This window comes from Thunnus thynnus, chromosome 13 (assembly GCF_963924715.1).
Source record: "Thunnus thynnus chromosome 13, fThuThy2.1, whole genome shotgun sequence".
Taxonomy (NCBI): domain Eukaryota; kingdom Metazoa; phylum Chordata; class Actinopteri; order Scombriformes; family Scombridae; genus Thunnus; species Thunnus thynnus.
This window is the reverse complement of record NC_089529.1, coordinates 27115749-27142797: the sequence shown is the minus strand read 5'-3', so window position 1 is coordinate 27142797 and position 27049 is coordinate 27115749. Positions and strand designations below refer to the sequence as shown.

At 38.9% G+C, this 27049-nt stretch overlaps 2 protein-coding genes and 1 long non-coding RNA gene across 7 annotated transcripts; 2 read left to right on the top strand and 1 right to left on the bottom strand.

Moving 5' to 3' along the window:
• Positions 1-27: 27 nt before the first annotated feature.
• Positions 28-4787, top strand: LOC137196059 (glucose-dependent insulinotropic receptor). Its single transcript, XM_067608860.1, has 2 exons — positions 28-1583; positions 2859-4787. Exons 1-2 carry the CDS (start codon positions 1013-1015, stop codon positions 3554-3556), a joined length of 1269 nt encoding a protein of 422 aa, XP_067464961.1. The 5' UTR covers positions 28-1012; the 3' UTR covers positions 3557-4787.
• Positions 4788-7578: 2791 nt separating this feature from the next.
• LOC137196057 (dual specificity protein kinase CLK4-like) lies at positions 7579-23694 on the bottom strand. 4 transcript variants are annotated; one of them, XM_067608857.1, is made up of 14 exons: positions 23538-23694; positions 16482-16524; positions 15332-15441; positions 14120-14214; positions 13248-13422; positions 11932-11998; positions 11553-11666; positions 11168-11334; positions 10218-10312; positions 9874-10003; positions 9689-9771; positions 9359-9438; positions 8137-8227; positions 7579-8052 (listed from the first exon to the last, which is right to left on the bottom strand). In XM_067608857.1, the coding sequence occupies exons 1-14, from the start codon at positions 23692-23694 to the stop codon at positions 7915-7917; spliced, it is 1545 nt and encodes a 514-aa protein (XP_067464958.1). In that variant the 3' UTR covers positions 7579-7914. The 4 variants fall into 4 exon arrangements, 3 of the variants coding, with proteins under 3 accessions (XP_067464958.1, XP_067464959.1, XP_067464960.1); XM_067608858.1 differs by having other exon boundaries at positions 7579-8049; XM_067608859.1 differs by lacking the exon at positions 16482-16524 and having other exon boundaries at positions 23538-23659.
• Positions 22162-24122, top strand: LOC137196060 (uncharacterized). Of its 2 annotated transcripts, XR_010931205.1 has the most exons (3): positions 22162-22806; positions 23420-23514; positions 23670-24122. It is a non-coding gene; the product is annotated as an uncharacterized lncRNA (long non-coding RNA). The 2 variants fall into 2 exon arrangements; XR_010931206.1 differs by lacking the exon at positions 23420-23514.
• The last annotated feature ends 2927 nt before the right edge of the window (positions 24123-27049 follow it).

The following is a 27049-nucleotide window of genomic DNA, read 5'->3' as shown; positions in this document are numbered from 1 at the left end:
GTATTACAAATAACATTAACAATGACAGTGTGACAGTGAGCCAGCTTGCACAATGCCAGGACCCTGAAACTGAAGCAGCAAAATGGAATTCAGCCATCACAGATTTGATTACTTACACCTGTGCTGTTCCTACTGGAATATGTCGACATGTCTTCCAGGAAAAAGGCCATTTAGATGTTAATTCATTAATTTATTCTATACTAATTTCATTTATTTACATTCATTTATTTACTCTCTAATTATGTAAGGTTTGGTACTCCATATTACAGCAACCCTAACAAAGACTGAGTTTTTAAATATATAATTAAGAATTGAAAATACAGTAAAGTTATTATAAAAACAGAGATCTCAATGCTTGGATGAGAGCAACAGGCACACAGATGGGACAAGAGTCAATTGAAGCGAGGCAACAACAGCAGCAGTGGAAGGATATGTATGCATTTGTATCTTCATGTGTGTGTGTGTGTGTGACAGAGGGGAGGGGACAAGCAAGACGTACTGATAATGCTGTGAGTTTTTCTGGCTTTCTGCATTTGTTGAGTGGCTTTTAAGGACACCCATGAGAGCTGTGAGATTGAATGGATGTTTTAGAAACAGTTAAATGTTCTGAAAATTTGACATCAGTCGGCGTGGAGTCATTACGAGACACTGGATTAACATAACAGAGAACAACCACATGGACGATGTTGGCTGATAAGATTCCTCTTCTTCTGGTAATCAGACCAGTATGACACTTGAAATCTTTGCTACATTAGTGCAGTTCCACATTTAGCTGTTGGAGCTTTTCAATAAATATTTTCATTTTTATATTTTTCACAGGCCTACTTTTCTTAAAGTTTCATCTGTGCAAGTTTCTATTTTTTCTAATGGGGATTAACTGCAAGTGTCATATTTTGTGTTCTGATGGACAACAGCTGTAATGGATAAAACACGGATTTTGATTGCAGAAATGTCTGCCCACCCCTGCTGCACACAAGCTTTGTGAATTTTATTTGGATTTTTTGTTATTAACATGTCATATTTGACTGCACATGTGAGCATTGAGCCCCCTGTTAGCATGACTCCTGACAACATGAACTCTAACGAGCCAACAACCCAAAGCGACGTGAAGCCTCGGGTGATGGGTATGATCCTGAGCATCGCCTCCTGCCTCATCATCTCCACCAACCTGCTGGTGGCAGCTGCTCTACTTAAGCTACTCCTCAAGAAGAGCAGCCAGAGCTGGTGCTTTGTCCTCAACTTGGCGCTGGCCGATGCCCTGGTGGGTGTGGCCATCACTGGCCTGGCCACAGAGGACTTCAATGACAACAGCAATAATATCAATAATATCAGAAATAATAATATTGAAGATTGTCCTACAAACGCTACATCTTCTGCTCAAGGAAAGACCCGCTGTTTGATGCGAATGGCCTTTGTGACATCACCCTGCACAGCATCCATCCTGTCCATGTTTCTGATCTCACTTGACCGCTACGTTGCCATCAAGATGCCCCTGCGGTACTCCCAGCTGTCTGGAAAGGGGACAGCATTCGGGTCCCTTGTGGCTCTGTGGGTTTGCTCCCTCATTATGGGATTCTTGCCAGGTGAGACTTAAAAAAATTCAACCTCAGGGCCAATATAGAAAGTAGAAATCGGTAGAGTGACAAAGATTTCAACATACAGCAGTTTGAAAAAAAACAGAACCTATTCTTTAAAGGGGACACACTATATCATGCTTTTTGTGATTTTCTGTCATTTATATACTGTTACAACCTCAGGTGTCTATGTGAAACATGGTCAAAAGCCAGGGCTTCAGCCTGCTCTGAACACTTTGTTTGAGCCTACTTCCTCCTTGTGATGATGTCAGATTGTTCAGGCATTCCCACAAATGACCGTCCGTTACGTAGTCTTTGTTGCAAACATTGTTCCATGGGTTGTTCACGTTGTCCACTTGCATATTTTGGATCGGACTTCGTCTCATGTACGTGAACAGAACATGTACAGATGTATTTCAGAAGTTGACATTTAGAGTAAAGAACGAGAAAAAGATGTGAATTCCGACAACTATCGTTTGTTTACGTAGCCTCCGGAGCCAGCAGGAGTCTGCCGAGGGGTAGCTTCCTGAAGCTGGCCAATCAGATAGGGCTCACCCAACACATCCTCATAAAAAAACGATAGTATACGTTTACGCCATCTAGCGGCTGTAGTAAAGCACTCTGGCTTCCCAAAACTGTTACAAATCACTGTTAAAAAGTAATTATGCTTTATGATGTAACAACGTTGTGGTTAAGGTTTAGGCACAAAAACCACTTAGTTAGGGTTAGGGAAAGATCATGGTTGGGTTAAAATGATCATTTGAAACGTGGATTATATTTCCTTCAAGTTACACAGCCTTTGTCATCATGGCAACAGCAAACACCACAAAGTTACTTTTTTTTTTTTTTTTTTTTTTTAAAAGATGCTCGTGGTTGGAAACAGGAAGTGAACAGTGGTCTCCTGCACAAAGTCCAAATCTATCTATAGCCATCCACCCAACCCACCTCCTCCTAAGAAGACAAAAATCATCTTATCAAGTCACCTTATACTGACGTCATCTGAACTGTCACTTCCCTGTGTCATAATTACTATGCCCGCTAGAGGGCATAAATCTAACTATAAGTTGTTTTTGCCAGCCTGAGTTTGAGATCTACACTGTCATTTTTTTCTTTTTTAAATTGTAAATCATGCAAAGATATTCCAGTAGAGCCCCAGAATAAAAATATAGACCTGGAAATGTGCATGATACGTCCCCTTAAATGGGCTTTGAGGACTGTTTTCTTCTCTGATTGTATGTAGCAGTATTGTCATATAGGAAATAACCAACGTCCTCTGTTCCTCAGTCATGGTGCGCCAGCTGCAGACTGAGGACTACAGCGGCTTATGTGCCTTCTTCTCCGTCATTGACCCCGGGGGCATCATCATCTTATTCAGCATATGCTTCTTCCCTGTGCTCTCTGTGTTTGTCTACATCTACCTGGACATCCTGAAGATTGCCTGCAGCCACCAGAAGCAGATCTGCCAAATTAGGCAAGCAGGCTCCAGGACGGCTGACAACCACAGCCATCAACATTACCAGCATCATCACCAGAATCAGCAGCTGAGGAGCCGTTACTGGAGCCATGTCAAGGCCCTGAGGACAGTGGCTGTGCTTGTGGGCTGCTTCTTGGTCCTCTGGTGTCCCTTCTTTGTGGTGTGCATTGTGCAGCTTCTGTGTAAAATATGCAAACTCATTGCGGTGTTGGAGAATTATCTGTGGCTGCTGGGCCTGTCCAACTCACTGATCAACCCTCTGGTGTACGCCTTTTGGCAGAGAGAGGTGCGGCTGCAGCTGGTAGCCATGTTTTCCTGCTTTACAGCCAGGTTTTTGGTTACTGGATCATCAGGTGTAACAGACGTATGTAACCCGCAGCCACCTGTGCAGACTCAAGCTGGTGTTTCAGGTGGAGATGCCCTGAACCCTTCACTGTTGCCTCCAGTTACTGTTACCTGCAATGAAGAGGCTCACACTCAGCCACTGTCTGTCACGACCAGCTTATGAAAGAAACAAGGAAACCAGAGAAACAGTGGCAACAGACACTTAGATAGACAAAATGTATTATCAGTGTGATATTCTAGATGTTTTGGTACTGTAGCTGCAGAGTAATGACCAAGAAACAGACAAACTTAAGAGTAATTTGTTCTACTCTCCACCCTTCCGCCATCATGACTCTTTATGAAAAGCTAAAACATGTTCCTGTCAAAACTTTAACCAAAATAAAACAATTATTTAACAGTCAGTCAATTACAGCTCCCATGAGGCTTTGACTGTGTGCTATGTGTCTTTTTCCCCTTCAAAAGGCGAATATCTCTGAAAATAAGAATAAAAAAATGTTATACATAAGAACTAATTCTAAATAAGACCTGAACAGGTGTGTGAATTAGCTTTAACTTTTGCTTTAAACTGATTCATGTATTTGACTACCTCTTTATATATTTATTTTTAAATACTGGAGTTAAGAGTAGAGAGCGTTTTACCTTTACATCTGCCCAGAGCAGACCTAACTGTCCTAGGACCCATTTTTAAGATCTTTTTTGGGAAAGAGGACCTTGATTGATGCTCCAGAGTGGCTTAAAGAATAAATGTCTGGATCTAAAATAAAAATATTACTGTTAAACATGTAACCAGTATTACTTTCAATAGTAACATTACAACAGCACCCTGGGTATAAATCCTATAGATAATTCTATCCTTTTCTCACTTCATCACACATGCAGCAGAATCATTTCATTGATTTGAACTGATTTCTTTAAAAATTGTAGAATTATTGCTAAAAAAATAAGTCAGACAGGACATGAAAAGTCAAAGAAAATAAACATGTTTTAACCAAACTAGCCTCAAGTGAGCTACAAAAATAATTTCCAAGTTTTATCAAACAAGAATCTTCCTTTCAGAACACATTAGAGAGACTCATTTAAGTTATAGCACCACAGGAACTTAGAGATTTGCTCCATTGTAGTTCCCTGTTAGACCAGAGGGGTCAAAGGTCAGTGGCAGCAGGAGGCAGGAAAGAGTTCAACGGTCCAGTTTCATAGACTTTGTCAGCCCATGAGAGTTCGGGCCTCTCCTACTGTGGAATCAGAGGGTGCACGAGGGACTCTTACTGACTTTATACACACTGTCTGCCATCCCCGGAGACTTGCAGAAGACACTGCCTGTGTTTATCCTGAGGGAAAATCCACATTAATGGGCTGTAATGTTGTAATGTAAACAGGGACGACATGGGAGGAAACTGACAAGAACATGTTTATACATACCAACAGTCTCTGTGTTGTTGTTAGTCCTGCTGTAATGAGGTGATGATGACTTACAAAAAAGTTTTCATCTGATTTAATTAAACTACAATAATATTTCACACTTAAAATGAGAATAAACAGAAAACATTCCCAGTTAATTAAAGTACTTATGAAATATGTACCTTTTTTTTTTACTGCCACAAAGACACATACAGCATGTCGAGCTTTTGTTGTATCAATACCATTAACATCAACATCCAAGTCCCAATTACGACTCAGATTTATCTAAAAGCCTCAACAAGTCTTCCAAACTACAACAAAATGCATTGTTTGTAATTGCCGTTCATAACGACACATAGAAACGTTTTCTAATCTAACATTTTGGATATGGTTTGTTTAGGTTTGGATACAAAAACTTGCTTAAGGTTAAGGAAACATGGTTTGGGTTAAAAATGAGAGTAATGGCTAAGACACATACCGCATAACTGCAATGTCCCTTGGGAGGACAGTGTCTCCATCATGTGAACTGGTTCATGAGCACCCAGGTGGCATTAATTAGATCCTCTGAGCATTCAGAACTTGTGCTGCGACTGGGCCAGCGTCTTACTCAAGACACTACAGCAGAAATTCAATTGTTGAATTGACAGTAATTTGTTTTGGTGTGTCCATTAATAAAAGAAAAACTTGTGGAAAATGCAACCCCAAAAAAATAGTTAAAAAAAAACAGACATATGTATAGAAATAACTAATAAAATGTAAAATGTAAATATTGAAAAACAGAATAAGTTATACAGTCTAAGAGCAGCTCAGTTGCATTGCTGTGTCATGGTTAAAATATGAAGCATTTTTTGAGGAGTCAAATGCTTCTGCACCTAATCTCTAAACGAGACCACGACCTCACAGAGACCAAATCTAACAGTGCTTTCATGTCGGCCGTATCAATTTCCACATTTACCATCAGAAAAATAGAATATTATCTTACCCATAATTTTAGTCCCAACTTCTCTCTAAACATCATTGTTTTTCGGCCTTAGATTTATGATGATGTGTGATGCCAAATAAATCAGGCAGGACAGATCATAGATAACATGCAGCAAAGGTCATGAGACAGAAAGGAACCCATGACATTATACATAAATTGGGTGCTTTGGCCCTCAGAGCCGCTTTGTTTTATACTGCTTTATTACGTCCATGTGATTTAGTAGCTTTAAACTGATGTTTCCCAGATAGCAGAGGAGCCTGCTGTTTATCTGAGGGGCTGCAATTGCACACGTAATATTTTATAGTTGGATAACTATTCAGTCATGGAAACTTCCTCGCCTGCTTGAATCTTGATAAGTATCGTTCACTTTACGTGTCAGCTGCGTGTATCAACAAAGCAGTTAGAGCAGCTGATGTAGATGATTTCTAGGTAAGGTTAGATAACTAATGTTTACTTTAGTGTGATAGACTGCAGTGTCTACATAAAGTCTAATCAGCTGAGCTTGTAATAGGGCTAATTTACCTTTGGATGGTTTGTCTTGTGTCATGTCATGCTGTTACATGTCAGCTTTTAGCAGGTTGTTTTTTTGTTTTGTAAAAAGGACACATCACGATATCCAGGTTAGGTTGGGACAACATAGAACCTTGGTCTTAGTTTTGTAGTTTTGTAGTTGTCATTTCTATCAATAATAATACAGTTGTGTTCCACCAAAGTCATTGCTGAGATCTGGAACGAAGGGACATCGCTAAAAGAAATCAGACAGTGTGATCGGATCTGTCCTCAAGGTATCAATACTGCAGACAGAAGTCTTGTTTTGAGTATCAATACTATAGTATCGATATAGGATTGATACAAAAACAAAAAAATATCCATCAAGTTAAATCACGCTCTGGGTACATGAACACTTTTCTTAGTGCTGCACTGTTTTACATCTTTGCTGCTGGTCTGCGTGACCTTGTTTATTCAGTTCAGTATGACTTTGACGTGCTTGTGTGCGCAGACTTCCTTTATTTCCCCTCTGCCCTTGATATTACGTAGCACCATAAACCACGTCCACTTCTGTTTTCAGAGAGCAGGGATGTCGCTAAACATGCTGACTGGGACTCCCCCGAGAGTGAGTGAGAGCTTAATAAACCAGTATTAAAGTGCACATCTCATATTCTTTGTTGGACCTGTGATGTTCCATCTCTCCGCCAGACGCCCTCAGAGTTTCCTTCCCTTTGACCAGTCATCTGATCCCGCTTCTCAGTACCCCATTAGCTCTACAGTATAGACCAGCCTGGTTACTGGTCACAGGCAGGATTGTAGTTGTTAAATGTGTCTGATTTACCTTCCTGCCTTTGTCCTTTCAAAGTTGTTCGCCTGTTTAAATCCTGGTAAAGTGCATTTGGGTCCCCCTCCCTGAACCCATAATTAAAATGTGACCTTGTATGCAACCTGACTACCTGGTTGATCAGCTGACTGGCCACTCTTGTTTCTTGCCTGTTTTTGACTGTTAAAATAATGTTGCCATGTTCCCAGATCTAAATTAAGTCTTTGGTGAGTATAATGTTATCATGAGCAATAGAAATAATGGCCAAAATTACTAAATTAAGAATAAGGTTGTAATAAACCTTTTTTTTTTTTTTTTTTTTTTTTGCATTTTTTGAGGCATTTAGCTGACATACAAACATTAAGAGGGATTCATGTGAATGCGTTAATACCTTTACTTTCATACAATTTTTGCCAACTCACGTCCGATGTTGTGAAAGCAACGTAAGTAAAACGTTTCATTGAATTTTAATAAAACAGAATTGAGACACACCAAAAACAAACAATGTATTAACAAATTGCTGGCAAATATTCATTACAATCAATAAAGGAAAACACAGAATTGCTCTAACTTACACTTGACTTTTTACAATGAAATGTGGATTGTTAGATCATGATGGGATGACAAAAAAATGCATCTCAAATAAACAGGAATGCTCTCCAAAACTGTTATTACTGTAAATTAAACTGAAAGTTTTAAACTGAAAGTGTACTATAAAAAGTTAAGCAATGATGACACTGAAACTACAGGCTGAGGTAGATGTTGTGTGTGTGTGTGTGTGTGTGTGTGTGTGTGTGTGTTTGAACTAGTGCTAGCTGCGCTGCTGCTTCTACGTCCTCAGCGAGCTGAAGAATGGGTGCCACAGCGCCTCCTCCAGGGTGATCCGTCTGCAGACGTCGTACTCCAACATGCAGCTGAGCAGGTCAAACAGCTGCCTCTCTTCCTCACTCTTCCTCTGCATGTACTGCTGAGAGACCGAAAGTAACTGTTACCTCATGCTGGTGGCACCTCTACCACACAACAGCGGCTGGCTGATATGAATGCTGTTTACCTTCAGAGGTTTACAATGTTCCCTGATATAATCAGCAGAGGAGCTCTGCTCGTCCCAGTCCAGATGCTCATTGTGCACGTAGTGCTGCTTTCTACAAACATAATAAAGTACATACACATAAATTATACAGTAGTTTGTTGCAGGTAAGTTAAACTTTTTCTTTCTTCACAGCCGTGGAGAGGACATTAAAGGGGATATATCATGCCTTGTTTGTTATTTTCTAACATGGTCAAAGTTCCAAAAATTGGGCTGAATATATGTAAAGATGCTCCCTGAAAGTCAAAAACCATGACTTTCAATGTAACTTCTACTTCTCCATCGCACTGATGTTCTCATTGAACTGACGTCGACGGCCATCCGTTCTGTGGTCTTGTTGTCCACTCTCATACTGATCTGATTTTGGCCCAAACATGTACAGATGTATTTGAGAAGCTGACTTTTGAGAGAAAAAGAAGTGATATCCTACTACTACTGTGCTAGCCTCCAGAGCTGGAAGCTAACCAATCAGAACAGAGTGGGGTCATCAGGAGGGGGGCCTTAAAGAGACAGGAGCTCAAATAGCCTGTTTCAGACAGAGGCTGAACTGAGGGGCTCCATAAAGAGCCAGTTTAAGATAAATAAGGAGTTTTTTGAACTGTAAATCATGCAAAGATATTCCAGTAGAGCAACAGAATATAAATACAGACCCAGAAATGTGCACGATACGTCCCCTTTAACCTGTGGATCTTACCACTCTTGATATAAGCAAGACACATCTATCACCATGGATACTGATGTACACCATGACTCGCCAGGGTACATAACATTGCTAAGGCTGCACAAGCAAAGCTTTTCACTGTTTTAGGTTCAACTGCTCTTTTAATTACATCATGTTGTTGCGCCATCTTTCCCCAAAATGGTTTAATGGCACCCGGCTGGAAAATGACCAACTCCTAATATTTGCATAACAGTAGTGGATGAATACATGCATAAACATTTTGTTTTGCCAATATTGTGGACATTAGGTTAAAATTTATTGTACATTTTGATAAAACTTATCTAACTCTATCATTTTTTGTAAACAAATGTGATAATGCACATTTTTTGTGTGCACTCAGACTAATTATCCAGTGGGATGCTTCTATGTAAAAGTGTGACTCATCCCAGTGAGAACCAGCCGTACAGTCTGTGCAGCCAGAGAACAAAATCAATGAGCAATAAGAGGCTTAGTTCTTGTTCTTACCTGGTTTGTTTCAGCAGGTGGGGGGGGATCGGTCCCAGGATTTTCTCCATCATGGCTAGATGTTCTTTACTGTCGTGGGTCTGAAACAACAGACAGACAGGGCGACAGCGTTTATTACTGTTCTTTAGTGTTTGTATGTGTTTGTTTGTGTGCTCTTGTACACTTCTGAAAGTAAGAACCAAGATGAAATAAAATTATCTTTCGATCTTTGGACTTGTGATGATCAATATTAGGGACTATTGATGTAGTATATTCAGTAAGAGTCTTTACACATGTCTTTGTGAGTTTGTTTGTTTGTTTGTGTGTGTGTGTGTATGTGTGATTGTGTACCGGAAAGAGTGTCTGTCCGAGGTAGTACTCCATGAGAACACAGGCCAAGCTCCAAACGTCACACGACTGGTTCCAACCCAGATCTGAGCACACGGTTAAAAATAAAAACATGTATTAATGTCACGGTAAACTGGTCCGATTTAGAAGCTCTATGTGTGTGTGCGTGTGCATGAGTGTGTGTGTACCCAGTATGACCTCTGGAGCTCGGTAGTGGCGTGTCGACACCAGGGATTCATGGTGTTCGTGGTCAAATGTGGCGGTGCCAAAATCCACCACCTTCACATCCAGACTCCTCAGTTTCCTCTCCTCACAATTCTGACACACACACACACACACACACACATATATATATATATATATGTGTACCGTACACACACACATTGCTAAACACCCTTCACTATTTGCACAACCTTGAAATGACAGCATGACATTTTGATATTTTAGTTGGTATTTTGTTGGCAGTACAAACCTCTAGAACAAAAAAAAAACAATCATTCTGGCCATTTCGGCTCATTAAGTCTGCTTTTACCGTCTCGCTGTTGAACTCCAGGTCACAGTCAGAGCAGACAAACAGGATGTTTTCTGGTTTCAGGTCTGTGTGGGTCAGCTTGTTACGATGCAGGACTGTGAAAAACACAAACAGTCCACTATAACTGTGATGACATGTTGCTCCATGTAGTCTTGGTGAGATGAACAGCACACAGTTAGCAGGTTTTCCTCACAATGCTGCAATTTGTATAAAAGAGATGGTGAAATTATAACCCTGTTGTTTTACACTTATCTCACTTACCTTCCTCTCTCCTTGCAGATAGTTTGGGTTTAATGTTTCCAGGTTGCAAAATATTTGTCTGTGTGATAATTGTTTTCACTACTGATTGATCAAATGATCAAACTGCTTTTTTTGTTAATAGGTTGAAAGACTTCCATCATAAATAATGTCAAATGTCAAAATCAGAGCCCAAAATTTATCTTGATTTTCTTCTTACAGCAGCAGTAAGTATTCATTTTGCATCCAGAATTAGCTAAAACAAAGAAAAGCATGCTGAATTTAAATATTTGATATTTTTAATAGGTTTAACAAAACCTATTTAAGTTATAATCCTTAACTTTTATCAACATGTGTATTGTATTTACATTTTGCAATTAACTTTCTATATAGTAGTTTTCATCATTAGTGGCAGAGTCCACCATTCCCGCCCTGGATTCAAATTCCTACTTACAACGCAAATTTGGTTGGTTGCACTGTAAACAGATACATCAGTTGCTTTTCTGTTGTATTTCAGCAAATGTAGTTGGTGTCACCAAACTAAAATCTTACGGATTATATCTTTAATTGATTACCCAAACTATATTTAATATTTAGTTAATGAATTAATTGATTAGTCAACCACTTGTTTCAGCACTTGTGTGTATTTGGATATTTCTGCTGTGAACTGTGGAATATTTTGTCCGCGGTGGTGCAGCAGACACTCGACTCACAGCAGACGGCTCTGAAGATCTGGAAGGCCATGTGTCTGATCTGTTCCACGCTGAACGGCAGGAAGTCGTTCTGTCGGAGGAACTCGAAGGTGCTGAGACCCAGCAGCTCGAACACGATGCAGATGTGACCTTCGTGGTCGAACCAGTCCAGCATCCTGACACAAGCGCTGGCGAGAGAGAAGAAGTGATCTATAAACATGAGGCAAGACATCTAAATAACAGAAAAGCTGCAGAATTAAAATGAGGGAAATGATTATGTATGAATAGCTTTCCTTACCAATAGCACATGGGTAAATTAAGGGCATGAAAGGTCACATTTAATGCTTTTAGAGGATGAATTAGCCCTCCAGGATTTGCTCTGCTGATCTGCTGCAGCTATACTCACAATCTGTTGTTGTCATCCAGGCTGTTGATCTCCTCCAGCACTGCGATCTCAGACATTGCAACTTCACGGAAACAGTCGATGTTCCTTACAATCTTCACGGCCACATGCTCAGCTCTGTTGAATATACAGACAGGTGCACACAGATGCACAGATAAAGACAAGAACATTTCCTGCATTAATGCCACAAAGATGAATTATTGTGCAATTAGTTTGCATGATGATTAAATGGTTTCTGGTTTCTGGCTGTTGGCTAATAACTCTTGATGTTGCCATGATGGATGGAAACCTTAAAAATTTCTGGATCTGTTTGAAGAAGATTAAATCCAAGCAGTAAAGCCATTCAATAGAAGGTCAATGATCGATTAAGATGTATGCTTACTTGTCTCTATCAATACACTCCACCACGTTTCCAAAGGCTCCTGTTCCCAGTGTAGATACCACCTCATCTGGGAAGGAGAGACAGATATTTATTAGGGTCAGAAATATAAGCAGAATGTCTTAAGAGGGTAATGCAATTGTCAATATAAAAAAATAAGAGATAATTGCAAAAATAGGCCAAAAAAATAAACAGGAAGTACATGAAAATATACTGCATCTTAATTCAATGGCTGCATCCTTCAGAGTCTTGATTTTGAAACCGATAACATGTCGACAAGGCCTGTCGCATTTCAAAGACGTCCTCATGTGTTGCTCGGAAATGCAGTCACAGTTGTTTCATTTTTTCGTATACCATGATCCATTGTGCACTGAACAGTCAGTGGTTTAATGGTGTTAACAGGCACTCCGTTTCCAAATGATGTCACATTTTTCTGCGGCAAACACTGAACTTATTCACCAGACGACCTTGACTTATTTCCTGTGTCAGGATCCCCACTGTGTGTCACAGAAATCATAGAAGACGCTGCAGTTTTTGATGAAATGCAAATCTGAAACTGCATTAGTTTTTGTCTTTTTGAGGCCAGATGTGGAGGGAAGATGTGGGCTCAGCAGAGTCTGATAACAACTGACACAGCACGGTTGATAGTGAAGGTGTAGAGATTTGGGGACCGATGTGTAGAGACATTTACCTTCAAATTCAGAACACATCTGGAGGTTCTGTGGCTCACACTGTCATAGGATTTCAACCAGGTGTAAATGCAAGCTCTGTGTTCACACCACCAGCAAACTCAATGGTACTGATCCAACACCACCTGGAGCTTTACCCGTCAGTTTGCATGAGAAGTTATTTACTGTAGAAATCTCACAAAAGTGTGAGATAAATGCTGATGGATGTGAGTAAAACGTCGCTCCAAACTTCACCTCCAACCAACTTTACTGCACCAACAATCAATTTAATTTTATATTATTATGATTCCTTCTCTATTTACTTTATGTATTCCTCTGGTAGGGTTTGGTATCTTTTTACTATGTCCTTATATGGCTCTGATCTGCCAGTAGCCTATATGTATTGAAGAAAAGCTGTGACATGGATGTTACAAATACATAATGTATAGATTATGTATTATGTAGTGCTGTCTTGATATTTTCCATATGCTCACTTCAAAAAAAATTGAAAATCTTAAAAAGATGTTTGAAAAGAAAATAATTTCTGGCGTTGCTGGTGGTGTGAATGCACAGTGACCTTCACGATGTTAGAACATCAAAGCTATGACAAGGACAGAGAAGACACCAAAGACAGAGGTAACAGTCACGTACATCTTTCTTTCAGCACGAGGCCGATGTGATAGACCAGGTGGCCCTCTTCATCATCATCCTCACAGGTTTTCCCCCTGTAACTCTCTTCTACTCCGTTATCATCCCCGTTGACAGTATTGTCACCGTGGCAAGCGGTTTCAAGTTGGAGCAAGTTGTCATCAGGTTGGGTTGAGTGCTGAAGATATGCGACAAATGGAAGATGAAGCGATAAAGGCGTCAAGCATGTTCGCGTTGGTGGTACGTAGCCCAAAGAGACACACAGGTCGACAATCCGACATATAGACAAGAAAATACAAGAGAAAGACAATTTGAAACATGTTAGTTTGTTTATTACATGCAGGAGTTGATCATTAGAGACATCTAAATCTGAAAAACAGGACTGACTTGATTCCAGTGAAGGACAGTTTGAACTTAAAGGTGCTCTGTGTAGTTTTTGACCACTTGTGGTTTTGATAAGCGGTTCCCTGTTTTGTTTGTGTCTCATGCTCTAGTAGCATTAACAGAGGAGAGGCTTGTTGATTTAGATTTTTTTTTACTATATATTGTTCAAGCAGTTAATGAAGAATGGTGTTTCAAAGACATGTTACAGGTTCTACAGGATCCTGATCATATTTCTTTGCAAAAACTTTGCAAAAGTAGTTAAAAAGTGAAATCCTTTTATATATTTCAGGATTATTGTGTAGGTTTGAAATTACTTCTGCCTTCAACCTAGATTGGTTTATAGGAGGTGCTGGTAGTGGGTAAATAGGCAACAAGACTAAATTGCTATTTTAGATCATCCTGAATTGCAAGAAATGCAAAATTAATACATGCATTAATAAATAAATTCAAAAGGTCCAACCAAAATGTTGACAGGAGGAAGATTAACGTACAGAGTTACCAATCTCCGAGAAGGTAAGGGGATTGCACTGGTTGAAGTTTTGAGTCTTTCTGCCAGTGTGCAGGTCTGATTTGGCATCATCACCATCTACCAGCAGAAAGAGAAGCAGAGCGGTGATTTCTTGTTACGTGGGTTCTTTTAAAACAGTTACAATAAACACTCCACATGTTAGAGAAAAAAACACACACAAAAAAACAATGAAAAACTCGCACAAACATTTTAAAAAAACTGAATGGACACTAGTCCTACTCAGAGCATCAATAGCTGCAGCCGAAATGTTTTGCACAATAAAGAAAAAAATGATGTGATCATTAAATATTCAAATATACTTTTAAGTATTATACTTTTCTTAAGAGCTTGTTATTCACTTTAGTAAAAGGAAAAAGTAAACAAACTTTTATTGAACTCAACCCATTGGGCACTGGCCAATATCCAGTTGGCTGTAAAATAATACACACACTGTTTCCATAGCTCCTTTTAACCTTCAGTCTTGAATGTTGTACAGTAATTAGCTGATATGGGGAACAATTAAGGCATTAACAAGAGGTTATTTTCAAGTGAAAAAAAAATGTGTCTTTCACTTCTAGAGGGGAAACTATCTCTCCCCTCATGTGTCTTGTTAGCCCCATTCAGGACTTTTTTACCCACTGCTTGGGAGACAGATGTGGATGGTTCCCATAGAAAAGCTCTGGGAAGAGTTTGTGAGCTGCTCGTTAATGGAGGTGGGGCGGTTAACCAGACGTAAATTTGACAAACAAACCACTTAGTTCTCATTCTTCAAGTCTTTTCTCTTGGAAAAATAAAAAAATATTGTCTGGAAACACTTCCAATAAATCATACATCTCATCTTTGTTTGGCTTGTCTAAAGTTTGAGTGAAGCGTATTCTTTGCCTTGTTCAAAAACAAACAAAGTCAGTAATTATATCTTACGGGAAGTATTTTTTGGTTTTACAAGAGAAAAGACTTCAAGGATGAAGAAAACTGGTTGGTTTGGCAAACCATCCGCTAAAGAGCTGTGCTTGGCTGCTTCCCTGAACTGTTCTATGGAAACCATCCAGGACTGACTCCCACGCAGATGATGAGACAGTCCAGAACAGGGCTAGCATCTTGTTAGAGTGCCCATGAGTCCACCTACTGACTTCAGTGTGAGCTGGACTACACATGATGAACGTGACATAAATGATCAACATTTATGTGGAGATACCTATCCAGGGACCCAAGTTGTCGTCGTTCCTGCCCATAGTGCTGTTGTCCACACTTTGTGTAGCCTCACTTTGCAACCTGTAATCCAGCCTCTGGTAGATCTGGCGATAGCTAGATGGGTAGGAAGGAGAAACACACAGATGAGGCTCATGTGAGGTCCTTTTAACTAGAGGGGCAAAACAGTTCAGCCTTTCACGCCAGCGAAAAAGTCAGATCAGATTGGTTTATCTTCTACAGCTCTGCATTGTCAGACTTGACTGCTGTACTATCTTTGTACATTAGCATTAAGATAAGTACAGATGAGCTTTGGTAACATTAGCATACTTAAATATAGCATGTAACATTTAGCATGTTAATATGCTAATGCTAATGTGTGCACTTAACTTTGGCATTAAATTGAACAGAATAGAATTAAATTGAATTATGATGTAAATTGGTGCATATATGTTTTTTTAGACTCTGTTTTGTTTATCTTTACAATTATTTGCATTTGAATGAGGCTGTGTGTATGCACTGTATTTATGTAAATCCTACTGTGAGATCTTTTGGGATTTTATATGTGCAGGCTGTATGTTTAAACTTGCCAGTTGTGTTTTAAGATGGGTAAACATGTAAGAATATTTGTTTGTTGATGATTACTGTGTCTGATTAATCCCATATGAGATGGGTCAAATGACCGGAAAAAAATATTCATTCATTTTTCATTCATTTGTTGTTGTTGTATGTAGGCGTAGCATGTTTGTAGCTAATGATAGAATTCCCTTCAGTATGCTAACTGTTGGCATGTTGACATAGCATTAGTATGCAAACTGTACACATCATGCTAGTAATAACAACTGCATGTTTCAGTGGGGAAACAGTTTTTTGTTTATCTTGTTATGAAGCATTTTATAAGTGTAAATTTTGACCTGGTGGTGGTGTTAGAAGAAAAGTCAGGAAATTGACAAATCATCATTTATCGACTAATTTCATGAGAATCCCTCCAGTAGATATTTCACTCCAGACAAAGACAACAAACTGATGACTGACCATTATTATTGTCATCTCTTGTAAGTGCAGTCTGTTAAAACAACTAGATTAACACCACATTGTCCTATACTGGCACAAGTAAAGTGGTTACAAAACGATTAGGAGGGAGCGTTATAACTTACGAGATCTGAGATCTGTTGCTGCACCTTAATGAAGAATGGGTTCCTAAAAGAAAAGGTCAAAAAGTCTTCAGCGTCTTCCTCTGTCACATTTCTATTCTCTTCCTTCCGGACACATTTTGTCAAGGCACAATGTTTAATCTGGGCCAAAATAAATTCCACTGAAATGTCACGTTTGCATAGGAAGCTGGAACTTCACAGCTCTTAACTCTTCGCTGAGCTCTGCCTGGTATTCAAAGCCTGCTCCCTCCACAGCCCCTGGGGCAAAGGTTTCCCTGTCTCTTCAACCCCTGATGCCGCCTTCTCTGTTTTCAAAGCTATACATAGTGTTAGACCACTCCAACCTACAAACTATTGGCGTCCCTATCTCCAGGGCTTTCCCTGGCCTTTTGGAGAAGTCTTAGTTACGACCCCCAGCCAGCAGGGCAGCTTCCAGAGAGGTGAGAAGATAACATGAAACCATAATGGTCCCTGTGGGGAAATTAGGTTATTAGAGCAGTCATGGGGTCTGTCAGAGTAAAATGGAATAGAAACAAGAATAGAGCTATGATATACACAACGGACAATTATATGAATAGAACATGTTGCATAGAAGTGAATGGATGAGGTTTTAAAAAGGTACACATTTTGACTTTGTTGTTTTGTTGTTGATTTATTCATGTGACTTGATGATTTTCTTTCACCAAGTGTAAAGAAAAACATTGAGAATAATAGCATTAAAGGTACAGTGTGTATGTTTTTTCGTTTACTTTTTACTTGAAATATGCTTCAAAGCATATCTTCAGGTTGTCAAATGCTTCTGTGACTCAGGCTTATTGAACAGTCTGGCAGCAGTACAGAGATATTCTCTGCTCAAGTTTTTACGTGAACCTCATTCTTTTAGCCATTATTAGACAAGGCCAAAGTCAGGGGTAGGAGCTCACAGCTGTCAGTCAATACATGAAGGCACTTCTGACCCACTACTCATCTCGTACTGGAAGACAAGTACTGGAAGACATTGCTATGGTTAACTCACAGGCTAGCAAGCTCCTGATACCTGTGTTAGTCAAATCGAAGAGTTGCGTTAGTCCCAGGGTGAAATTAATGCATCAGTTGCGCACAATAGACATAGTGAGGTGTGACGTCACCCACTGGTTTGCAATGGAGCCGGTTTGAAGCCCAAAAGCAGAAGCAGCTTATGGTCAGTGCCATTTGGAACCAGGACATGGAAACACGCCCTGCTACCTCGGAGCAAAGCTAACGCTAGCTTCCTGGGAACACTGAGCTGCAAATTGCACTTGGGCCAATGTTAGCTACCTTAGCTAAATTGTGCTAACAAGGCAGGTATCTTAATCAAGTAACATTATGTTATAAAAATGATGATTACACTGTGTATGAGTGTTACTATTTTATCTAGATCATGATGAATTGTTCCAGTCTTGTACTGCAACTCTGCAACATCAGCAGACTCATCAGCTAAGGTTAAAGGAAGTTCAGCATTATATTTGTAAAGAGGAAGATGTAGAAATTAAAATTCGTTGGAGACAGAGTGAGACATGTCATCTGGGGGTCAGTTGGGCAGGATGGCTCCTGGACAGGAGAACTGAAAACAGACATGACGTTATCTATAAGTCTGTATTTTGATAGATTAAGAAAAGAACTGTAACTTAAGTTGTATAAAACCCTGTTATAAGCGCTCCACTGGGAGCCTTTTTCTTTGTAACTTCATCCCGTGTGTTGCACTGCAAAACGCTCCTTCTTGTACAAGAAAATAAATTCTGTTAAATTTTGATACTTTGGCTCTGGTCTCTATTGTTTAATGGTCATTAGAAGAAATTCTTTAACACATTAAAATGACCGAAACATTGCGATAGTAGTCCAACTGTTGAGAGCAGCTGGTGAGCAAACTGTCAGACACAGCGGTCATTCAATTCCCACACTGCAGACTTTAAAGCTAAGTCTTCAAATCTCATTAATGGAGCAATAATTAGAGATTGAGACTATAATGACTCGTTGAAAAAAATGGTCGACTTAGTATTTCTAGAGAGAAGTTGACGCTTTTTCAATGAGAGTCAGTTGGAGCATCTAGCAGCAGTCGGTGGCACTTTAAGGTCCTTCCACATCGGCTTCAGCCTCAAGCTGTGGTAGCTGCCGTTAGTACATAATTTATTAATTGTATGCACATCACATGTAGGTTCAAGGCTATTGGGAAATAGCAGGGGTAAAATAAATTGAAATTTTGTGGTTTATTGTGCATGATAGGCTTGCAGAGTTCACAGGTTGAAAATACAGTGCTTGGACTGCATACTGTACATTATGATCTACCTCGTCTCATATTAAAGGTCAAGGCTGGGGTCATCCCGTACTTTTATTGCTGTCAACAAATCCCATGAAAAGACCAAAGCCAACAATGCATCAGTACATCTCTCAATACTTTGACTTTCCAAGATATAAATCTTTTTTATAAATCCCAACAATTTCCTAAAAACAGCTGGGCACTGGAGTTTTAGGCAAATGTTAGACACACTGTAGTAAACTGTGCATTTTGGGGGGATTATTCTCAGCATTTGGAGCTTTAGTAAGTATTTCTGGCAGCAGGATGATATATGTGGGATTAACTCAAAATAAACTAGTGTGTGTATTCATGGTGATGAAGGAACATGTCACCCAGTGCAACAGTGTGACTAATTGATGTGTTTTAATAGTTTTTGGACAATAATGGAGCTCTAGGGCCCAGGGGAAAAGGCTATATCAAACTTTGGCTACACAGGAAATTGTTAGTTTTGTTCTTTCCATGGAATTTCTTGACAAAAAGAAAAATAAAGTATATCACGAGCCTTATCCTGTAAATTGTGTATTTTAATTCAAGAGGCTGAATCAGATTTTCCTGGGCTGATTGACATCTTGACAACTGCATGTCTACAACCTAACAGTTTTCTGCAGCAAGCGCGCTGGCATGCGGATCCGTCGCATTCATTGGGCCTTGGCCATCACACTTGTCAGTGCCTCTACTGTACCATACCTTCATGCAAGGAAAACCTCTCTCTCCCTCCCCGTCCCTCTTCCACAAATAGCAGACATGCCACTCACAGCAGGGGTCTCTCTCTCCCTCAGAGTTATTTCTTATTCATCTTTTCAACACCTCCTCCTCCACTACTGTTATATATCTACATTAGACTATCACTATGTCTTATAAACTTTGCAGCAAATATTAAAAGTCAGTGCAACCTACAACATAAATATTATCATTTGGGCACATTTTAGCAAGAATTTGCCTCACAAATTAATATTTCAAAATGTTTTCCCAAGAAAAAAAACTCTTTTATGCTTACTTTTTTTGTGTTTTTTACTGTGCTCCAATGTATATTGAAATATTTCTGTTTGGTTGACTGGCCTATGAGATGCCGAGGGTCTTTTCTTTTTATAGCTAACAATGCGAAGGAGGGATAGTCATTCCAGAGCGGCATTTTCTTCCACCCTCTCTCAGGAATGGATCTGCCTTTCCGTGCCACACTGCTCAGCTGTCTCTAATCAACTATAAATCAGCGCTGAGGATGACTCACTCCTGCTAACAACGTGCAGGACCGTTGTCACTCACTTAAGATCCTCCGACACTCACTGCACTGCTCACAAACCACTGCCAGGAGTGTGGAGGGTTTCACTCCGTATACAGCTCGATAGGCCAGAGTTAGGGGCCCCATTTCAACTGCAGTGACCAACAGCGTCACTGATGATTTTCTTCAGTGGTTGCAGTTGTTATTAAGTAAAAGATTTTTTCCTGGTTTGGTAAATGAGCCCATCATGTCCCTCAGGGTTCAACTCATCAATACTTGTCCCCTTATGTTTTTGTTTTATAGAGTGAAGAAGAAGGAAGAGCGAGTAATTGCGGATCAGTATTTTTAGCCAGGGTTGTGGCGTGGCTCTAGAGTCAGTGTCAATGTCAGTCTGTCCTTGGTCCACACTGAAATATCTCAACAACTATTGGATGGATTGCTAAGACATTTTGTTCAGACATGGTCATTTTATGTCCCTAGAGGATGAATCATTATGACTTTAGTGATCCCCTGTCTTTTATGTACAAAAGGTTCTATATACATCAAGTTTTTTGTTATTTTGTTTACCAGCAGGTCAAATGGTCCACTTATCCAGTGAAATATCTCAACATCTAATTGATAGACTGGCACAAAGTTTTGTTCAAAAATTCATGGATCTCAGACAATGTATCCTGATGATTTTGGTGATCCCATTACTTTTCCTCAGGCACCATCATGAGGTTCACATTTATGGTTTTGAGTGAAATATCTAGACAGCTATTGAATGCATTGCCATGAAATTTCTCAAAGGATGAATTGTAATGACTTTGTTGGTCCCGTAACTTTTCATCTAGCACCATCATCTGGTCAAAATTTTAACTTCTCAAATACTTTGGTTTATGACCAAATACCTGCAAGATATTCCCATCAGCATCAGCTGTACTTTTGGCACTAATTAGTAAATGTTAGCATGCTAATACACTGAACTAAGATAGTGAACATGGTAAACATTACAAATTTATTTATTTATTTATGTTTTTATTTCAGTATTATTTCCCCTTTGCATTTCCCCCCTATTTATTTCCCCAAACTTATTTATCTGTATACTTTCTTTTTACATTTATTTATGCATTTCTGCTTTATTATGCAAATGAGGGGGCTGTCATTCATGGGGTCAACTTTTTGTGTATTGGTTGATCACATTAGACTGTCCAAAAATAAAAAGAATCACAGGGCAGCCTGGTGTGGTGTCTGTGCTGGGAGCGGGTAGCAACATGTCTACCTGTCTTTTGGTGCGCTGTGGCCAGCATGCAGCAGTGTGGCACAAGGACAAGGAAGAAAGAAAAAGACAAAGCAGGATCCATGAGCTGCCAGACGGCTGCCTCACCTCTACAACAACTAATAGTTGCTTTCCCTTAATTTATCTCCAGCAGGAGCAGGAGACGGTATAGAAGAGAGCAAGTGGGAGAGAGAGTCAGTGTGTTGTGTTAATTCTTGTCTCATTTGCGGTCAGATAAACAGTAAATTAATCAAATTCAGCGGCCCATATCACTATTTTCCAAGCTACACGTAATACAGCCTCAATGCTTGACTCAAACAGTTAATGTTTCCCATTACTCAACACCAGACACCCACTGAACATACAGTAGGTACATACAGGAAATAGCAGGCTAGCGGCATTGATAGTTGATCTGTGCACTCTAATGTGATCAACCAATAGGCAAAAAGTTGACCCCACGAATGACACCCACCTAATTTGCATAAAAATACATAAATAAATGTAAAAAGAAAATACAGAAAAATAAATAGGAAGGAAATGCAAAGGGGAAATAATACTGAAATAAATACATAAATAAATTTAAAAATGAATAAATTAATGAGTAAAATGGAAAATTAAATGGGCAAGTAAATAAATAGGGTGACTTATACAAACATAAACAAATACAGAAGCACATTAAAACAGGAATGTCAATTTATGCCACATTTTATCAATTAATTAATGCCTACATTTATTTTTTATATTATTTTTGGTGCATTTAATAGCATATTAATTTATTTATTGAGTCATTTATTTATTTATTTATTTTTGATTTTGGCATTTTCGATCCTCCATACATCTTTCAAGTCATTGTTTAAGTAAGCTCTATGCGCAGCAAACTTCAATAGCCTATTGAAATCATGACATGCAATAGCACGACGTGCTGTCATCTTAAAAATAAATAGGTTAGTTGCCTTAGACTTGTCAGAAAAGTCTAAGAAAACAGTTTTCTTTGATGACAGACTTCTGGCTTCTTTTTATGCTTTCCTGTAGAGGAATCATCCGCGGAGCGTCGCCCCTCTTTTACCTGCATCTCTGCAAATCTCTCAGCAGACAAGGAGGCGACGTGTGGTCGATTTACTGCGTCACCACGTAGCCTTAACGCGGTGTCATCTCTATTGTCACGCGAGCGCTGACAGTGAAAGTCCGTTTCTGATTTTATTGTTGGTTGCACTAATGACTGTTCTCATATTGAAGTGCTTTACTTAGATTTTTTTTTAAATAGCCTATTTTTATTTTAGATATTTTATATGGTCTATGGGTGAAGCATCATAAATCACTATGAAGGGGATAAAGTTTTGTCCCCACAGGAGATAAAAATAACTCAGCAGGGGCATGGATATATAGACCAGAGCGGTGCAGTCCTCCGGCCCTGTCTAAGACCTAAAATAAAATGCTTAAAGTTTTAACTCCATTCTTTTGCTAATTTGAATGTGACATGATCTAATAATCTACAATCCACAAGCTTGAGATGAGCAAGTGATGGCTTTCATTGAAGGTGATTATTCAACTCTATCAGCTGTAGTTAAAAAGTTAATCTGATATGGCTGAAAATTCATTTAGATGCAAACTAACAATGGTCAGAGCTCTGCAAACTGAGCAGCTCACAGAGTCCTAACCTAACCATGAACTCTATGTCTAATAACCACACTACAAACTGTAGAGTGCAGTGTGTTCATTCGTGCAGCATACTGAGAATACTGAATCAGTCCTGGGTGAAAGCATGGGGCCATAATACAGGTAGCCTTTATTGCTGGCAGCTGTGTTAAATGTCATGGGTGAAAAAGACCCAACTATATTTGTTTGTAATTGAAAACTTTAGAAACAAACTTTAGAAAATGGATTTTTTTTTTTTGTGATTGGAATAAGCACTTATTAAAATAAAGTTATTATTATTAGAGCTAGATTTAATTTTGGTTTCAGTTGTGTTATTTTGGGGTATAAATGCAATTTCTCCATCCTTATAGATTTGAAAGTATTTAAAGTAACTGAAAATATATACTTAATTGATTTTATTTATTTTTGCATGATAGTGGTCCGATAAAGGTTTTGAATAATGGCAAAAATAAATAACTGGTAACTGTACTTAAAACATATCTCTTTCTTTTCAGCTTTCAAAAGCTTATAATAGTCAAATCCCTGTGGATTCAAAGTCACCTAGAGAGATTCCTGCATTTATTTGACTTAAGATTTGTAGCTGTATGAGGTGAAAGTGATTTTTCCGCTTACCAGTCTTTGTTATTGAAAGGTGTAATGTCTTCTGCTGCTCCTCTCCCCTTTGCTCAGTGCTGTTTGGGCTCCTGCTGGTCTGTTTGAGTAACTTACCCTCCTCTTCTTCTTCCTTGTCCCTGCCTCCCCCAGGGGGAATGCAAACACTTGTTGCCATACCGCATAGCTGCCAAACAAGGAGAGACAGAAACGGTGTCCTTGGTGCAATAAAATATTATGTCCCTCAGAAAACCAAGACGTGGACATTCCTGCGTACTTCAAGGCCGTAAAACCCTCAGCCAGCTGCAATGAAAAGGGACACGGCGAGCTGCTCCAGCCTCGACCCCTGGCCTGACCCAGCATGGGCTCCTCTTTCATCCCACAGGAGAAAACATAGTGTACTGTGTCCGATCTGGATCTTTCCTCCAGCAGGTGATGCAGGAGATGTGTGATGTACTCCATGAATGGAACGGGACACTGAATACACGTGCAACCTGTAATTCATAATGGATTAATGGACACATGTAAACACAGTGTTACATAAGACCCAAGTAAACAACTGTAGGTCCATGCACATTACTGCTGTTTTAAAGACGTTGAAAAATTGTTTGTTGCAATGTTGTTTTTCACTTGAGATTCAACAGACAGTGACGATGTAGTGTAACATCAGAGGATTTCTTATCTTTATCTTGATCTTTTTATGCTGAACCCAACGTTTATTCTTCATATTTACACTTTGTAGCTACAGTAGTGTGACCAGCTGAGACAACTTAACTATACTCACCACAATAATTGCAATTACTGAATATGCCACCCAAATGCAACAAGTTTTTGTTTTTTTGTAGAATTTTGCCTATGACCGACAATAAGAGAACAAAGTGAATGACATGCAGCAAAGATCCTCAGCCCCAATCAAATTGGGGATGTTGTGAGACCATGTCTGCATGTTAGACCACCAGGGACCACAGGTACACCTGGAAATGCAACACTATGTATAGTTTTTGGACAACATGGGGCTTTTGTAGTATAAGAAATAAAGTATAGTAGGCTGAAAGTACATTGATACAAATGATTTTTAAGATTAATTCATTGCTAGATATGCTTTTTTAGGGGAATTGAAATAAAATAAACTAATGTCAGCCTTGTTCTTTAAAGTTGCATTCATTTATTACTGGTTGCAAGGGGGCAGGAGAAGCACATAGATTTACAACCCTGATATATTATCACCTTTAGTAATTGTAGAAAACACTTACCTTCTTACAAATGCAGTAGGCGACAAATACAAGCCCCAGTATTCACTGTCCTTTTAGCTTTGGATTGGTTGTGGCTTTTTAGCTGCTTCCACTTTCTTCAACAGCTATTCGCTAACTTTGCCATTTTGTGGTGATCAGGTAGCAGTACAGTGGGTTTATCAGAGCATGTTTGGTAAAAACAGCTACCTGCTAGAAATGGAAAGTCAATCTTAGTCTTGTTTTTCTGTGTATATACTTTCAATCTGCTTCATAGACCACAAAAACTAGTTTAAACTAAACTAGATCATGATTCTGTCTGTTAGTGGTGTCCATGAAGCCATTTTGTTCATTTAGTGTTTTAAATCTTAAAGAAATAGTTAAAAACAAACATTCAGCTCAGTAGCCTGGCTTCCTTTTAAGATGCATAGTGTCTAAATCTAGAGATCATGTTTTCACTATAAAACATCCAAACAAACTAACTTTAGTTTTACAACCTAGGCTTAATCAGGAGAACCAATCTAAATTTAACATCACAACACCAAGGCTGAATTTTATACCACATTGGATCTGGCAGACAGGCAGGCAGCCAGCCTCACAGATCCACATTTTGTCATCAGCTGCCAAAGTTTAAAGTTTGTTGACTTAACTTGAGTCACTGTACTACACAACGTGATGCATATTTAATATCTTCCTTATTTAACCAACTTAACCAGTTAAGTTTACATATTAAATGCAGTCTTGTTAACTTGACTCATCAGTTTTTGCTCACCTGACTGAGATGAGTAAAATCAGATTTTTCTTTTCTCAATCGGTAATATTTGATATTCATGTTTAAAAGGGACATACATTCCAAATAATTTTGAGCAAAACAGTTTGAAATGCAAAGAACAACAAGCCAAAATATTGCATTTTATGTTTTTTCTCTTGAAAAATGTAAATTTCATTTAACTTTCACCAGAATCTTTCTATAAATTTGGCATACAGTTTAAAAAGAAAATAACAGCTTTAATTTACACTGTGCATGTCCCCCTACATGAAAATGGTTGACAGCCAAACCATTTTAAAAATGTTTAACATTAAATGAAATGTTGCTCTTGTATATCATTCATTAGAAAACAGTTTGTGTCATTGAGTTTTATCAATTAAGCCTTTTAAAAACAGCAAAATGTTTGAATGCAGTTTCGTGCGAGGACCTGAAATGTGACAGATGGGATTTTTACTGTGGCTTTGATCCACATCAACCACTGCAACGGGTTTGTATTTCCTTCCTTATCATAAAAAATAAAAATATCCTCACCTTTTACAACTAGCATAGTTCACATTCTGAAACTAGACACTGACCCCACCACAAGCACGAGTGCTCTTCTCCTCTGAAAAATAAATTAATAAATTGTCGAAATAAATAATCACAGATGACATTTTTTACATTTCTGATTTAATACTCATTCTTATAGTTTCATCATACTTTGGTCATAATCTCACAATTATGATGTTTTCCTCAATATTCTCAGCTTCTGTTAGAGCTTATTTTAACAAATAACAATGTCATTTACTGTATATCCAGTGGTTTTTAAGCATTATGCAAGTCGGTTTATTTCCTCCTCATGAAGTAGTGATGGCAGTTTTATCAGTTAAGGGTCATCATCTCTTTATAGCAGCAATTTATGAGCAACTATGGAAATCAGAGCTGATATTTCAGTGCAATGAAATCAGAAAATTCAGGGAAAAAACACACAAAAAATCATATAAACATATTTCTTAAATCTTGGAGGTTGCTGGTGGATCATCTAGTGTATGTACTGAATTAACTCGTATTAACAGGTAATGCCAGATAATGAAACGTCTCTATTTTGTGTGAGGTTTTCCGTTGTTACTGGACAGTTTATTAAAGTGATTCAAATTGTAATTCTTCTGTATGATCACTTGAGGGTGCTGCTATTAGACTGTTTTTCTCTACAAGATGTAGATACAGGTCATTTTTTTCTTGAGAGAAAGAGAGAGAGGCTGACTGCTCCTGGTTAGCAATATTTCCATGAGTGTGATTCATTACAGACATGCAGTCAAAGTGAAGAGGAGAGGAGGTGACACATTTCATTTAGTGGAGAGCACACACACATGCACGCACACACACACATGCACACACACACACAGCACACACACGCAGCACTTTGTAATGAAGAGTATGCAGTCCAATGCCAGTTGTATTGACAGACAGATGTGAAAGCTCTCAGCTGTGATTGGAGTTCAGTCAATCAGACACAGACAGGTAGAAATACAGTATGGCATTAATATCTATTGGGT

Excerpts from the sequence above, each read along its gene's own strand:
- LOC137196057 (XM_067608857.1), bottom strand. The coding sequence starts at position 23,694 with ATGGCAACAAGTGTTTGCATTCCCCCTGGGGGAGGCAGGGACAAGGAA. Across the intron at positions 16,525-23,537 it reads CCTTTCAATAACAAAGACTG|GAACCCATTCTTCATTAAGG; the intron begins GTAAGCGGAAAA and ends CTTTTCTTTTAG. Across the intron at positions 11,335-11,552 it reads CTGGATGACAACAACAGATT|CGCTTGTGTCAGGATGCTGG; the intron begins GTGAGTATAGCT and ends CTCTCTCGCCAG.
- LOC137196059 (XM_067608860.1), top strand. The coding sequence starts at position 1,013 with ATGTCATATTTGACTGCACATGTGAGCATTGAGCCCCCTGTTAGCATG. Across the intron at positions 1,584-2,858 it reads CATTATGGGATTCTTGCCAG|TCATGGTGCGCCAGCTGCAG; the intron begins GTGAGACTTAAA and ends TCTGTTCCTCAG.